General features: G+C 40.8%; 1 protein-coding gene across 13 annotated transcripts in view; it reads right to left on the reverse strand.

The window, feature by feature from the left end:
• camk2d2 (calcium/calmodulin-dependent protein kinase (CaM kinase) II delta 2) overlaps positions 1–15,281 on the reverse strand; it is a 32,658-nt gene that overhangs the window by 1,795 nt on the left and 15,582 nt on the right. Inside the window, exons 6-21 of one of the 13 annotated variants that reach the window (XM_086119323.1) lie at positions 14,941–15,013; positions 12,057–12,159; positions 11,866–11,949; positions 11,575–11,669; positions 10,602–10,724; positions 10,431–10,514; positions 10,142–10,184; positions 8,419–8,456; positions 7,391–7,450; positions 5,689–5,733; positions 5,189–5,237; positions 4,721–4,819; positions 3,361–3,381; positions 2,958–3,033; positions 2,770–2,864; positions 621–849 (exon numbers count right to left, since the gene is read on the reverse strand). In XM_086119323.1, the coding sequence (XP_085975449.1) occupies positions 621–849; positions 2,770–2,864; positions 2,958–3,033; positions 3,361–3,381; positions 4,721–4,819; positions 5,189–5,237; positions 5,689–5,733; positions 7,391–7,450; positions 8,419–8,456; positions 10,142–10,184; positions 10,431–10,514; positions 10,602–10,724; positions 11,575–11,669; positions 11,866–11,949; positions 12,057–12,159; positions 14,941–15,013 (1,317 nt within the window). Of the gene's footprint in view, positions 1–616; positions 850–2,769; positions 2,865–2,957; positions 3,034–3,360; positions 3,382–4,720; positions 4,820–5,188; positions 5,238–5,688; positions 5,734–7,390; positions 7,451–8,418; positions 8,460–10,141; positions 10,185–10,430; positions 10,515–10,601; positions 10,725–11,574; positions 11,670–11,865; positions 11,950–12,056; positions 12,160–14,940; positions 15,014–15,281 lie in introns of those variants that run through there. The other 12 variants (XM_086119321.1, XM_086119322.1, XM_086119325.1 and 9 more) reach the window with 12 other exon arrangements.

Raw genomic sequence — 15,281 nt, forward strand, 5'->3', positions numbered from 1 at the left:
CAATAATTTGACAATAAAGTTGTACTGTACTGGACTTGACTCCTTGTTCCGAGACTTGAAAAATAATAAACTCAGATAATTACAAAATATATATATAGTTAATTATTATGTGTGTAGTGCAATCTTGGCTCAATCGATTATGCAAGGTACATCAGCATACAATTTACATACAATATATATATAATCTCGATACAAACCAAAAGTTGTAAAAATATCACGGTTAAGGGTAAAGTATGAGCCTTAATGGAGACTTCTTTCTTCTTACTTTTTTCTTTTCTGATTGATATAAAAATGATTTATTAGATACAATCACATAACGGGGTAGGACTAGATAAGTTTTTTACTTCTTCCTATTCCCTTGAACATAATAACTGTGTTGAATGAAGATTGATTTCTTTCTTTTTACTTTTTTTATCTACCTTATTTTCTGTCAAATTATTACTGTATATATGTTTTATGTTCAATAAACAAACAAACAAACAAAGAATCCTAAAAAACAGTGTATGACGAGCACACCCTGAGTCATTGTCATGACTCTAAGTTGCCACTGGAGGGCAGCACAAACAAGGTTTTTCCACGGCTGTTTTTGGGTGCTGTCATTGTCAGTGAGTGTTTCTTACTGGGAGGGGATGCTGGGTGAGCCGGAGCGGTGGAAGTGGACGTTCTGCCACTTGCCATCACGGCGGTGCCACACGCGGGTCTCCTCGGACTGCATGGTGCGCGGCATGCCGCCGCCGTCCATGTATTGGGTCAGGCGAATGTAGGCGATGCACGCCGCGTTCTCCCCGATCAGGTGAACGTGCGGGTTCAAGAGAATGGTGTGCACAGGCTTGTTCCCTTTAGACAGGGCTGCAAATCAAGCAATGCGAGCAAATGTCAGAAATACGTGAATAAATGTTTAATGACTATCTTATAGGCGCGCCACACGAGCACATACACTGTATTAAAAAAAAACGATCAAACTCAAATTCCAGTTCGGCAACATGGCTTTAACATTTAATCTCTGATAACTCTCTCTCCACCGCAACATTAAATTTATGATTTTATTCAGAAAGCAAATGACAGTGTCATAAGACAATTCAAACCATATTTGTTTTCTTTTCAACCCTTTTAGGATTCGCTTTATTTCTCCCCAAACAAAATTTAAAATCTAATCCCCCCCCCCCCCACCCCCAGCATCAACTTCCATCAGCTTCAGAAATAATATAATGTTTTCTTTTTTCTTTTTATACAGTAGAAACACGTGCTTATGCTTGGGGGGGGGGGGGGTCCCTTTTGTTAAAACTTGTACACCACTGTTTAAAAGTCTAGGATCACTTGCAAAAGTCCTTTCTATTTCATTAATTTTTTTCATAAAAGCAGTTTTTTTTTTGTTTTCAATTGAGAAATCGCTAAATTAATTAATTAAACTGATTCTTTTTCCGATAGCGTATGCAACCTCTCAAGCGCCCTCATGTTCTTTTCTCAAGTCCAAATGAAGCAAGGACAAATATTTGCGTCTTCTAAGCATATTCCTCAGGTCAACATTTCAAATGCGAATAGACATTTGTGCTCACACACTAATGAGACCTTTGAAAAGGTTTGGTGTGAAAAACCACCGCGCTCCTTTCTTGTCGTACAAAAAAAAAAAAAACAACATACGGTGTTTGTTTCTTAGTGGGAATTAAATGCAGTCGTCTTTTTTTTTTTTTAAGTAGGTCATAGAGGGGTTGCAAAAGTTGGCAACACTGACTCTGCTTTTGTAAACTAGCTCTCCTGTTAATGTAAGCAGTGAACATCCGCCGGGACGCACTTGAAACTATGGAAATTGCTAAACAAATCTGTCCTGCCCAATAAAACCAAATGAATGGTGAGATAGTTTCATTGGCAAGCCCGATCTCAAATGCAGCTGCCACCATCGAGAAACCAAACACCGGTTGTTCCTTACAAGCAACGCCAACTTGATGTGGGGAAAAATGAGGAACTCTGTACGGTATGATGTTGATGTTGGCATGCAAAGCCAATGAGGTTTCTGGGACATAACCAGTTTATCTGAACTATTTTTACCTCGGCTGCAGACATTTCACCATTTATAGCAACAGTCGTAATTCTTTAGGGATTTTGATCCCAAGATCTTAGCATACCTGCGGCAGCTGTGATATGATTACAATGAATAGTGACACAGAGAAAACAAAGTAACGGCATTTACTTTTATACACTCTGACCATGTAGCCTACAAAATAGGCTACACTTATTGTATCCATTCTTTTATTTTTCAAACTATGCTTCCATTATTGTACTGAACCCGTTGAGGGACAGCGGTTACTACAGTGGACAGCTTATCATGTTATCAGGTTGCAGGGTGCATGAAAAGGTTCAAATGCGTTGGCCCATGACACTTCACTTTTCAAATCTCAGGGAACTGCGACTTCCTTTCCCAATTGCCAAACACGCACCGTAGTTTAATTCAGCACTCTAAATTGCCCACAGATGGAAATGTGAATGTGGACGGTTGTTTTTCAATACAAGTATGCAATTGCCTGTTGACCAGTCCACATTTTAGCACACCTCTCTCCCAAGACAGATACTGTAGGCGACTACTCTTTGGTTTGAATGTTGGGCCATCGAGTTGGCGCTCCTGAGCCAACACCTAGTTGCAACATATTTCACCGTTCTGACTTAAATGGGCTGTTTAATTTAGATGATGTGCTAAATGCATTTTGTCCGCTTGAACAAGCTGCTTACACTGCACTTCCAAGAGGTCATCATCATTTATATTCGTGAACTGACCATTCTCGAAGTAAAAGCGGTGGAAGTCGTGTCCTTCCACCAGATTTCCCAGTGCCTCCGGCTCAAAGGAAGTCAGACCGGGATCACAAATCTTCCTGTTGCGGAAAAGTCGGAAGAATGAGCAAAGAATCTGTCGAGAGCACTCGACAAGTCATGATCCCTGCACGGCCTGGAAAAAAATGACTTACGCATAGGCCTCAAAGTCTCCATTGTTGATTGACTCAATTAACTGCTCGGTGACTTTGATAATTTCCTGTTTGCGAGCTGAAACAGAAGATCACAAGACAACCATAACTGCACTAAACGGATGTGAAATGACTTGAGAGCGGGCAAATGCGGTTCTAAGTGAATCTAATATCAAATATGCCTCAGATGATGGTCTGCTCTAGAAGTTATTAGAAATGGAAGGCACTTAGGAACCTTTTTTTTTTAAATCCCTGGTGTTCCTCGTATATGTATCAAAGCAGAAAGCCTCCCATGACTAATAACCACAGAGGGGTCCGGAATTGACGATGACACACAATTCCTTTCACCCAACGAAATGCACAAAATCAAACTATGACTATTTGACTAGGGAACATGTTGAATTACCTTTAGTGTTATTGGTGCAGGCTGGGGGATATTGAAAACATGACTTATTTCATGCAACAAAAAAAGCATTTGTTATAAGGTGAATATATTGCATATACACACTAGAGCCCGACCGATACGGATCTTTTGAAGTTGATGCTCGTTTTATGTTGTCTTGAGAGGGAAGAAATTTCATCTGTGCTGTACACATACAGCACATTTGACAATAAAGTTGTACTTGACTTGACTTGATGCGCAGATTTTGGTTATCCTTTTCAGTTGCATGGCACAATGCATTTCATTCAATAAGTCATTGGCATGAATCCTTGTCATACATGTGTTTGTGTTACCAGTAGATAATGTGAGTCATGTTTAACACATTTCAGTTCTATATTAATGCTGCTCTCTGCTTTATTTTATTCCTTTCTTTTTTTTAACTGTACTTTAGGTTGTGTGTAACAAAGTGACAACCAGGGCAATTCCTCATGCAACTTGTATTGTTCACCTCTTAAGCATTGTTTGTAAGATTTGCTTTGTTTTGAATGACGGGTCCATAGAATAATCTGATCAACAAATTAAAAATATATACATATCGATATATAGATATATAGATATATATGTGTGTGTACAGAGAGATAGATAGATAGATAGATAGATAGATAGATAGATAGATAGATAGATAGATAGATAGATAGATAGATAGATAGATAGATAGATAGATAGATAGATAGATAGATAGATAGATAGATAGATAGATAGATAGATAGATAGATAGATAGATAGATAGATAGATAGATAGATAGATAGATAGATAGATAGATAGATAGATAGATATGTGTGTATTTTTTTAACCCATCAACACATTATATGTACTTATATGGATAAGGATATAAGTTTGTGTAATAGATGTATTTGTAATAATGACACAACCACTGTAAATGAGTATGTAAAGGTAAAAACAATCTGCAAGTATTTGATTTTGGCCGATGTTTGAACGGCCATAATCGGCCGATTTAATCAGCCGGCCGATTAATCGGTCGGGCCCTAATATATACGGTACTTTGGTGAGCACGTATGGAACAATTAATGTTAGGGAAAGGGGGGAATAGGGTATGTCAGAGGGCATAGGCATTTTCCCCCTTTAATAACAATACAAAAGAATGAAGCTTTGAAGCAAGGGAAGTCATCAAAATCAATTTTTTAAAAAAAAGATCAACATAGAAAATGGAGACCTCAACACAGATCATCAAAGGAACACGATGGGATTTTGAGGCACTTTACATTTGCGTGAGCAGTTTTCTTCCAGTAGACGGCTGGGTGACACAAGAGGAACCAGGTGGTGCATCCTCCCTCCACACCACATCACAACAGAGGGACTTACTTTGAAATGAGTAGGTGGGAGTCTGCCTTGACTCAGACATCTGTGAGGAACGGCTCTTAGAGCTCAAGATACCGCTCACTAAGCTGCCCAGACGAAGGGCTGCAAGAGGTTGCATGGGGGTGGTGAGCGAGTGGGTGGACAGGGTGTGTTTGTGTGGGCAGAAAGGATTATGCGGGAAAGGAGAAAAAAAAAGATTCTTGGCAAAACATGTGGAAGGAGAGACAAAAAGTAGCGGCATGTATGCAAATTTGACGTCGTTGCATCTGTGATTCACATAAACCACGACCGATGAAAAGAATGCAATGCTAAGTGGAAAACAAGGTGCGTTGCGCCGTCATGTTGGATGGTAAAAGGAAATAAAGGAAAGCACGCAGTGGGAAAACGGCACGTGAACAGCGCGGCTACTGACTGGCTGCCATAACCCCGCAGCGTAGGTGTGAAGTGTGAACCAGTGACAACTTGTCCTACCTTTAACGTCCTCGTCTTCGATGGTGGTGTTGGCACTCTCAATGGACTCCTTAACAATAACATTTGCATTCATTAACAATAACGGTGGACACGTGGGGCCGTTCAAGTGAACGCAATGTCATTTTGTGAGAGAAGAGTTAATAAGATGACAATAAAAGTGTCATATCGCCCCCACCCCTCCACAAATGTTGAACAGCATTTCAAATAAAAGAGGTACTGTCCCATTTTGCACTTGATAAGATATTTTGTTCGCATAATAGCATTAACTTGTCATGTTTTTCATAAAAATGTTGTTCTTTTTTTCCTCTTTGTGTCTGTGAAGATTTTCAGTCACTCGCGATCCTCCGCAAAACTTGAATCAAAGCAACTGGACGCTTTTTGTTTGTTGAAATTGTGCTTTGTCTTGTTTTTCCAAAACAGGCAAAAATAATTCAAGCAATGATGCTATCAGGCAAACGAATTATGTTTTTGAAAGGAAAGAAAAATGGCGAAAACCTTACCTTGTTTCCATCCACAGGATTGTGGATTACAGTCGTCTGAGGTTCCTAAAAAGAGCATGTGAGAACATGGGTGATTTAATTACCACATCCATCATCATCATCATCACACCACAGACATGCCTTTGAGCTATCAAAAAACATGAACTCAATAGCATAATAATACTTGTGGTTGGATGTGGTCTGCCTAATGCTATATTTTCCACCATTACTGTATTACAATCGTAGTAGTAGCATTCATAGTATAGCAGCAGTCGATTAGGAAGGTTAAAGGCAGTCTTCTGTCTATCTATTCTATCCATCTATTGAATCAAATGTCTTGGTTTTTGTAGAATCCCTCCCACTGGCCAACTCTGACCTCCTAATCACTCACCCAGATTACACTAGATTATAACATCCTTGTGTGTGCATGCGCGCGTGTATTTGAACACGTAGAAAAGAACAGAGAGCAAGAAAGTGATGTGTGCCCCCCGTGTTCAGTGTAATCGGCGGACAGCAACTAGGAGCACGGAGTCTTTTGACGTCATGCAGAGCGGCGGTCATGTGACCCCCGTGCGCTCGAACAATCACGGCCACAGACACAGACACAGAAGCAAACCATTGGGGAAAGCACACCGAGCCAAGGAGACGCCAATCCTCACGCGCCAATCGCAAAGCAGCATTCACAGAACATGCCTTCTCGTCATGAATCACAGGCAAACACCGATGAAGAGAGTATTGGCATACATGACCCCGAATTAAGACATGCGTGTGTCGGTGCATATGAATGGAGAGGGTGGGAGAGGCATTCTCTCAGAGAAAAGTGCTTTTGAGGTCGAGGCTGCCACTCACTACAGATTTCAAAACCACACCAATCAAAGCTAATTTAAGGGCAGAGAGAGTCGATCGAATTTCTTAAGTGTCCAACATGCATGCTTTTCTCATTCAAATGTTGCACAGCCGTAAACGCTTTATAGTTCATTCAGGGAATAGCCCAAACATGACTTACACATCTTCGCCCCATCAAATGACCCCGGCGAGTGAAACGGCCGCGACATTAGGTACAAATGGAAATTCAAATGAGGTCCGATACAAGAACTGTATCAAAAGTCACTCCAGCGCATTTACAGAGATGACAATCGTCGTCGTTAAGACATTCCTTTCCCAACATTTCATGCTGGCTGTGTCGCATCGCAGCGAGAAGACTTTAGGATGTAAATCAATCATATGAAAACATATTATTAGGGCCAATAGTAAGATGACAAGAATCAAAAAAATAAATAAAAACAAAAATGACCAATTTTTGTAATTTTTTTTCACAATTAAACTTTTTCAATTAGGATTTGTAAATATGTTCATATACTTCAGACAATCACCCAACAGCAATGACACCTCTCACAGTTTTAGGTATCACACCTACTGTTACATTAATACCGCAATCAGTCTTTGACTCTCTATTTGAGATACAGTTTATGTATCGGGACTCATCGAAACGTGCGTGCGCGCCTAATGAAGGGACATTTAAGCGTGTTCTCAAGTGAAATGGTCACAAGAAAGTCTGAGAGCCAACACAAAAAAAATTGATGTGGGACAAAGGTGAACCTGTACTTCATCCACACTTGGGAATGAGAAGGGTGAGGGAGGAGTGTGGTGACATTTGGTTGTTTATGGAATGCACACATTTGTGGATGAAGGTGTGGGTGTGGGTGTGGGTGAGTGTGTATACCAGTGCAGGGGCAGGGCCAGTGTCTTTAGGACTGGTCGCTGTGTTTGCTTTGTTGTTTACCTGCAAGGGGGCAGTTTAGAGGGAATGTGACACTCATACACACGCACACAAACACACACGTGCACTCTCGCATTTTTTGGATACAACCTGATCACCGGCCACAGTCACTGCTCTAACTTATGAGTCCCGAATCGATCACTTTCAGTGTGTTTCCTAAAATCTATTTGGTGAAACATCTAAACTGGGACAAATCCTGGAATTTGAACTGGCCACTGGAACTGCCGCAGATCTCATGAGATCCCAGCAATCTCCCGAGACTTCAATTTAACCTCCGAGACTTCAGCACAGTGATCATCGAAAGAATTAACTGCGCAAATGCATTGTTCTTTGTGGCTTAATTTATGTAAGGGGACCAATAATGGCAAGGAGTGTCTCTTTAATGGAAGGATGTCACCCTGTAAGGTTTCGCTGTACTTTGATCAAATCGACTTGTGAGTGAGTACATGAGAAGATAAATCATGAAAAATGTTACTTGCTGATCCATGACTAATCAGCACCACCAGTTGGTTAGATCTGAAGAATGAAATAAAAAATCATCTTTGAATCATCTATATTTATTATTCGGTAAAAATATAGTCAACGCGTCCTTTTTGGTGAAATCGTTTTTCCTACTGTGTGAGGATTCGTTTCAATTTTGCTGGAATGGAATGAGGTCACGTGGATGATGGATCAACTCCCATCTTAATGGACATTGCAGTGTGATAATCTTGTCAGCCAGAGTGCGACCAGGAGAAGAAAAGAAAAGGGCGGTCTACAAGAAATGTACCTCAGCCAAATGTGGTCTGCGTCACCACTGTGAGATCAAGCAAATAAATAACCATCGCCCGCCGCCTGGCGTGACTTTCCCTGAATGATGATGTCGCTAAGTGCACAATGCATAATAATTGCCTTTTATGCTCCTCAGACACCAAACGTTCCATCAGAATTATGCATGAAACAAAGCTCCGCTTGGCGTATTAGCCACTCACCTTCACGCCGTCTGACTTTTTGTTCAGCAAACTCTTGGCTGCTGTGGGCCCAAAAGACAGAAAACAAGTTTCAGCTCTAAAAGTGAGACGACGACAATCTAGAGTGTCAGGATTCGCTAACATGCAGCAAGCATCTCAACTACATTGGGCTTGGATACAAAATCAACTGCAAAATCTCAAATCCGAAACACAGCATTTGCTTTTGAAGCATTTTGACAAGGTTATTTTTCTTCCAGGTATTAACTCACATGGATGCCGAGTGGAGTGGGTGTATTTAGCAAGCGACGATTTCCAAGACTCCCGCAGGAGTGGTAAGTTGGTGATTTGCACTCACATTAGCATGCTCTTATCCTCTGCAGGGACATTTGTCATAGCTGAAAGAGCGTCTTAAAACTGCATGCTATATCCGGCTAAAGATTTTCCTTTAATCGTGTAGAGTAGTAGCATTTTTTGCAAGCGTGCAGTACCAATCAATCATTTTGTCTCCATGCATACTGTAAGGGATTATCTGTTCGAGCTGAAAAAAAAAGTAATATAACAAATGAATGATGAGGCACATTCCTGCTTCCCAAAAAATTCTTACCTCAAATTGAAACCACAATCCAAACAAAAGGAATGAAATTTGAAAAAAAAAAAGGGAAGAAAATGATGAATAAAACGTGGACACAAATGCTATGACACTTTACGGTTGAATTGAGAGCGAACGCATGCAAGCAAAAGACTGAGGGGGGAAAAAAGTGAAATGTCATGAAAAAGAGAAATGCGTTATGGCACAGATGTACAGTACAGCTCATGGAGAGATGACAAAGAAAAATGTATTCAATATCGGTGTCAAGATAATCTTTGTACATAAATACTAAAACAAACAGACTAAAACAAGCATTCCAAATTAGGTTCGGAACTTATTGATTCAAAGGCTTTAATCACCTTTTCAGTAAGATAATACTGCATAGACAATTTAAGACCAAATGAGGAATATTTTTGTTTGTTTTATTCAGGGATGCCTCTACAGTTGTAAAGTGTCATTTACTTTAAAAAAAAACATCATCAACTAAGTAAATCTGCATTTGGACAAAGGTGAAATTAATTTGATACGGACTATCGAAAACACATCCAGTCTACTCAAGAAAAAAAAACGCAACTTGGCATTTGTAAAGACGCTTGAAACAAAGGAAAACTTATTTTTTGAGTATGTTATACCATTTTTAATTTCTTTTGCGGTTCAACTGTCAATATCTAAGGAACTTCATGATTAGAAGCTAAGCAAGTCAAAGAATGAAAGTCTCACAATCAATATTTTAGCGTGTGCCCAAATGATCAAATGCATTGCACATCACTATCATTAGCGCTAGTTAGCACTAGCAGGATCATAGTTGTCCTGGCTGGTCCACGAGCATTACAGACCAGTCTTTCCCAACCTTCACTGAGCTACGGCATATATCCGACATGAGAAAATCGTACCATCGAACAACACATTTTCTGTCAATCGGGAAGAGCATTGAATTGTTCTGCCTGTCACTACGTGATGCTGGTATTGATGAACAAAAATATCCTTTTTGAAGGACTAATTAAGTGAAACTGGATAATTCCCCGTGGCACACCTGATCATCTCAGCGGTCGGAAATCACTCATATGGACCATTTAAGTACGGTATGTAACGACCAAGATGTTAGCTAACCCACTTTCTTTCTAAGCCTTGAATAGCTCACTGAAAGAGACATACCTGAGAAGTTTCTTGTGACCAGCAAAGTGGTCAGTATGGCCCCCTGCAGTGACAGGAAGGGAGAGAAAGGACAGGCAATGATAACGGTCGGAAGGGAGAAGACCGGAAGACTGATTAGATCTTTACAGCAAGAAAAAGTAGTCTGCCACTGTGAGGGTTCCCAGAAAGTGAGTCATTACTTTTATGTTGTGTTAGAGGTGTCTTGAGGGTCAAAGACATAGAGATAGAAGTCAAAGATGGCTACAGGAGTCGCAAGAATAGAAAGACCCCGTCTCGCCAGACGTCTCACCTTGAGTTTCCTCCTGGCGTTGAATTTTTTCAGGCACTCCACAGTCTCCTGCCTGTGCATCATGGAAGCTACAGTGGACCGTTGCTACGGGAAAAGGAAAATTTGAGAATTGTGAGACAGAGCAAAAAAATAAATAAGTGACAGCTATGCCTGTGGTTATGTGACACATACGCAGATCCAGGGATGTTTGAGGGCCTCTGAGGCAGTGATGCGTTTACTGGGGTTGATGGTGAGCATCTTGTTGATCAGATCTTTGGCCTCGGGAGTTACGGTGTCCCACTCGGGGGATGGGAACTGTCAGACAATATCAAGGACACAAACATGGCCTACACCAGTAAAGATAATTACGTCAAATGTAATCAAGACATATCAAAAAATTGTTTGAATCATGAGTTGTAATAATGATGACCAATGAGCTTGTCTGTTTTGGATTAGACTTTGCAAAGCCCAAAACGCTTTGGAAGAAAAATGTTTGGACTGATGAGAGCAAGATTAATCTCTACCAAAGTGACGTAAAGGCCAAATTATGGAGAAAGAAAAAATCTGCTTATGAACCAAGCACACAAGCTCATCTGGGAAGCAAGGTGGATGTCATGTCAGAGCCTGGGCTTGCATGGTTGCTTCTGGAGCGGGTTCGACAGTCTTTATTGATGATGTAAATCATGAAGGTAGCACCAGAATGAATTCTGAAGTCTAAAAAAAACATTTTGTCTGGCAATTTACAGAAAAAAAAAACACCCAAACTAGTCGAGAGAAGCTTCATCACTCAACAAGGCAATGACTCAAAATACACTCCTAACACTGCAAGGGACTTGATCAGAGGGAAAAGTGGAAGGTTTTCCACTGAAAAAGTCAAGTTCCAGACCTTAACCCAATAGAGCATGTATTTCACCTCCTGAAGGGAACTCCACCCCAGCCCCTCCCTTCAAAAACAAACAAGAACGAAAAGAAGCTGCAGCAAAAGTCAAATGAAGAATTCAAAAATCAGGTGAAGTCACTGGGTTGATCCATAAATATTAAATCACCATGACCATTTCACTATGCCGTATGTTTGGATAGTCCAGTAGTGAGTTGGTTTCCATCACTGCCACGCCAGCCGTATTGAACAGTGTGTGTGTGCTTGCATGCATATGATTGTACTCACATCATAGGCCCCAGCCTTGATTTGTTGATATAGGCGGTGCTGGTCTTCATCCCAGAATGGAGGGTAGCCCACCAGCAGAATGTATAAAATCACTCCTAGGGTGGTATGAAAAGTGAGGGTTAAGACAGAAAGAGCAAATAGTGCAATGTATCTAAATCTGACTGGGGACATTAGAAAAAAATTAGGAAGCAATAGAAATCTGGAAGTTTGTGTTTGCTTATCATGTTCATAGCGGCCAATTGAAAATGAGTGAGGCTTGCTTCAATTCAATACAAACAGCAGTTCATTTACCGCAGGCCCACATATCCACTGGCTTCCCATATGGATCTTTCCTCAAAACTTCAGGAGACAAGTACCCTGGGGTACCAGCAAAGCCTGGAGAAGTGAAATAAAGTCATGGAAGAGATATGAAAAATGATCTACCGAGACTGTGACAAACCAACGAATCAATCAGTTTGGAAAACTGATTTGCGAATACTCACCAAACCATGCCTGCTGGTCCCCCTGCACCTCGATAGCCAGCCCAAAGTCAGCTAACTTGACAGCCGCCCCCTTCAGCTTACTGGCCAATAGAAGGTTCTCAGGCTGCAGGGGGGGCGGAGTCAAACAGGTTAGAGGTGAAAGGTCACACACCCTTGCAACAAGAGGCCCCAAGACACGGATCTAAAACCAGATCAGTCCAACCAAATCCTAATCAAAAGTATTAGGGGTGAAATAACTAAAGTGCTCTTAAATCTGTGCCTTGAGTGACTCCCTTGCTGCCATTCATGTTGTTTAGGGTTGTGGTGAGCTGAAGCCTGAAGGCGAAAGCCGAAAACTACACCCCGGACTGAGCACTACCCAATCAGGGGGCTATTGTGAATGTTACATTGACCGGGAATTGAGCAGATCCATAAAAGTCATCTATTTGAACCAATTACCAAATATTGGACCAATTGCATCCTGAGTCGGGATGCATGGAATATGCTCTACGAATACTGACCCACACTTTGAGTCCATGGGTGGGAACAAAGAGCAATGAAAATACACAAGTGGTGTAACACGAAGAGTGGGTGACAAAACGAGCGCCCACATGAACTGAGCACAAAAATCAATGTACAGTATGTGTCTACATAAGCATCCGCATACAGTCTTTGTCATGTCAACTCTCTTTTCTGATTGGCTGAAATAAATACCATGGTTCTATTTCCTTATAGAAAAGTCAGTTTCAAGTTTCCTTTAAGAAATTTGGTTCCTTCCCCATGAACGGCAATGCCGGGTTCAACTCAATCAGTGCAGTCTGGTATAGAGTTTATGGGCATTTCCATTGTCAAAACCTGTGTACCACACCAAAATCATTCACATTCTTAAATTTCAGTGATGTTAGACATGCTCCAGTACATTGACGGATCAAAAGGGAATGGTCACTTCAGCGCGTCAACAAGAATGGAATGAACACAAAACAAAACTCTTTATCAAGAACTTGGGACTGTGTTGTTAGAATTAACTATTGGTTTGCACAGATATGATGTCATACTATTTACATGCCATAAACACACATCTATGTGAGAAGCATAAGCGGGACCCGTGTTTACCACCCTAAGCTGAACTGAACTTTGCCGCTTGGCAGAAACCCAGCACCAGATACAGATGCAGAAAAGGTCTTTTTCAACCTCAGGCCATTTTAGACGGCACCGTGTCATGAATTATACATTGTCTAACATTTCCAGAATCATCCTGTGAAATTGACGGGACAGACTTGGGCCTCAGTAGGACAAATGGACATGCCTACATAATATGCCCTAATTTAAAAAAAAAAAAAAAAAAAAAGTATCTGAAATCTTCAAGTGCAAACTGGCGGATGATGACAGCCGTTCAGCATTATTCCGTTTCCTGTCGCGCATGTTCAGAACTCGCTAGAACATATTCACAAGTGCTTTCTGGCAGCCTCACATACAACCACCCCGCGGGAGGTTTTAAGCATGCAGACGAGTGGCGGAATATTCATGATCAAGGAAAATCATTCAAATCACAGCATGGTTTTTACATAATTATGCAAATGGGGGTCCTGATTTGTGATTGCGCCTGTTCCTGTCACTCCGGCGCTACAATTTAGACACCAGCCTTGACAAAGAAATGCAATAAAGCTTGTGATTCTCTTCGACTATTAAGAGCAGCTTTATCATTATTATTATTTATCTTGACAAGTATGTCTTGAGGCAAGGGTGGTGAATCAAGAAACGGTTTCTAACAGCAAAATTGTTGCCAATTGATTATTCTTCTAAACTCATCAGAAAAAAACGTTTTTACTTTGCACATGGAAACTAAATTGATTTTAAAAAATATGATTAAATCCTAATATTAACTATATTCAATTATTTAACTTGTTAAATAATTGGTAGCCAAGGTAATCAATGTTTTCTCCCCAGTTACTATGCACAGTGAAATACAAAATGGATGGATGGGTGGATGAAATAAGTTAAGAATGCGAGGGACATACAAAATGTTTAAAAAAAAAACTCGAGAGCTATTTTTCCTAACTGAATCGAGCATTTCCTCTGAGTAAATCATGAAAATGATTCAATTAATCAAACACAGAAGGGGTCTTTTTGTGATGGAATCTGTTGAAACGAAGATGTGGATTGTTGTTTGCAACCGTTGTATTGACGATATACAGTCAGTGGCCATTATATTAGGTTTTACGCATAATCTAATAAATATATCAATTGGATTGTATTGGATTGGATAAACGTTATTGTCAAATGTACTGTATGTGTAACATACAGCAGAGATGAAATTTCTTCCCTCTCAACATAAAACAAGAGGAGCCGCTGCGGGTGTCCGCGCCGCTATCAAAAGAAAAGTTAACAAAAAAATGACAAAATAATACAAAACAACACATGAGACACAGGCAATCGTGCACTCTTAAACACTTTCCTGCATACACTTTGTTGTCTGGAGCAGTTATAGATGAAAGAGGAGCGATTCAAAGTGTCCTTTTCACCAGTGGATCAAAGACGTCATGCTGCAATGTGCACACGTCTGCTACAAGCTAAGCTTGAAAGCAACAAGAAGCCTTGAGTTGCCTTATTTGCCTGCAAATACCCATCAATTCAAAGCAGCGCTAGGCCAGTGAACATTAACAACTAAAAACAATAAACATAATGTAAAAATGAATATCTCTCTGATCGTCCCATATAAGACAGAGCATCACTTTTAAAGTCTCCATTTGTCACGCTGCACTCCTGCAGGATCTCATTCGATTGTGCAGGTGTACATCGGCAGTAGAGGTGGTTCCGCCCCTACTGTCTCTTTCAATCTCTAGCTGTCTGTTACAGAAGGTTGGAGACAGTCACCAAGGACCACGGGGTAGGGAGACATACAAACCTTCAAATCCCTGTGGACGATCCCATTAACATGGCAGTGATGGACACTCTCCAGAATCTGTTGGATGCAGTGGCTGAGGGCAAAGGAAGAGCAGGAATAAGAATACAGCCACGTTATATAATAATACAGTATGTAACGGCAAGGACACGAAGAGGAGGGAGAGGCGAGGAAACAAGCCCATAGCAATTCATCACATCCTCTATCATCAGACAGACATTTATGTGTGATGTTGTAGACAAACCAAAGCTACGGCACAAGAGCTCCGCTCTCCCGTGTTCCGTCCTCCCACCGTCTCCAGAGAAATAGCTGGAGCGGTGAGGTAGGCAGTGTATGATTAATAC

The sequence above is a fragment of the Hippocampus guttulatus genome, chromosome 9 (genome assembly GCF_054856545.1).
Source record: "Hippocampus guttulatus isolate MCC_2025c chromosome 9, RoL_Hgut_1.0, whole genome shotgun sequence".
NCBI lineage: Eukaryota > Metazoa > Chordata > Actinopteri > Syngnathiformes > Syngnathidae > Hippocampus > Hippocampus guttulatus.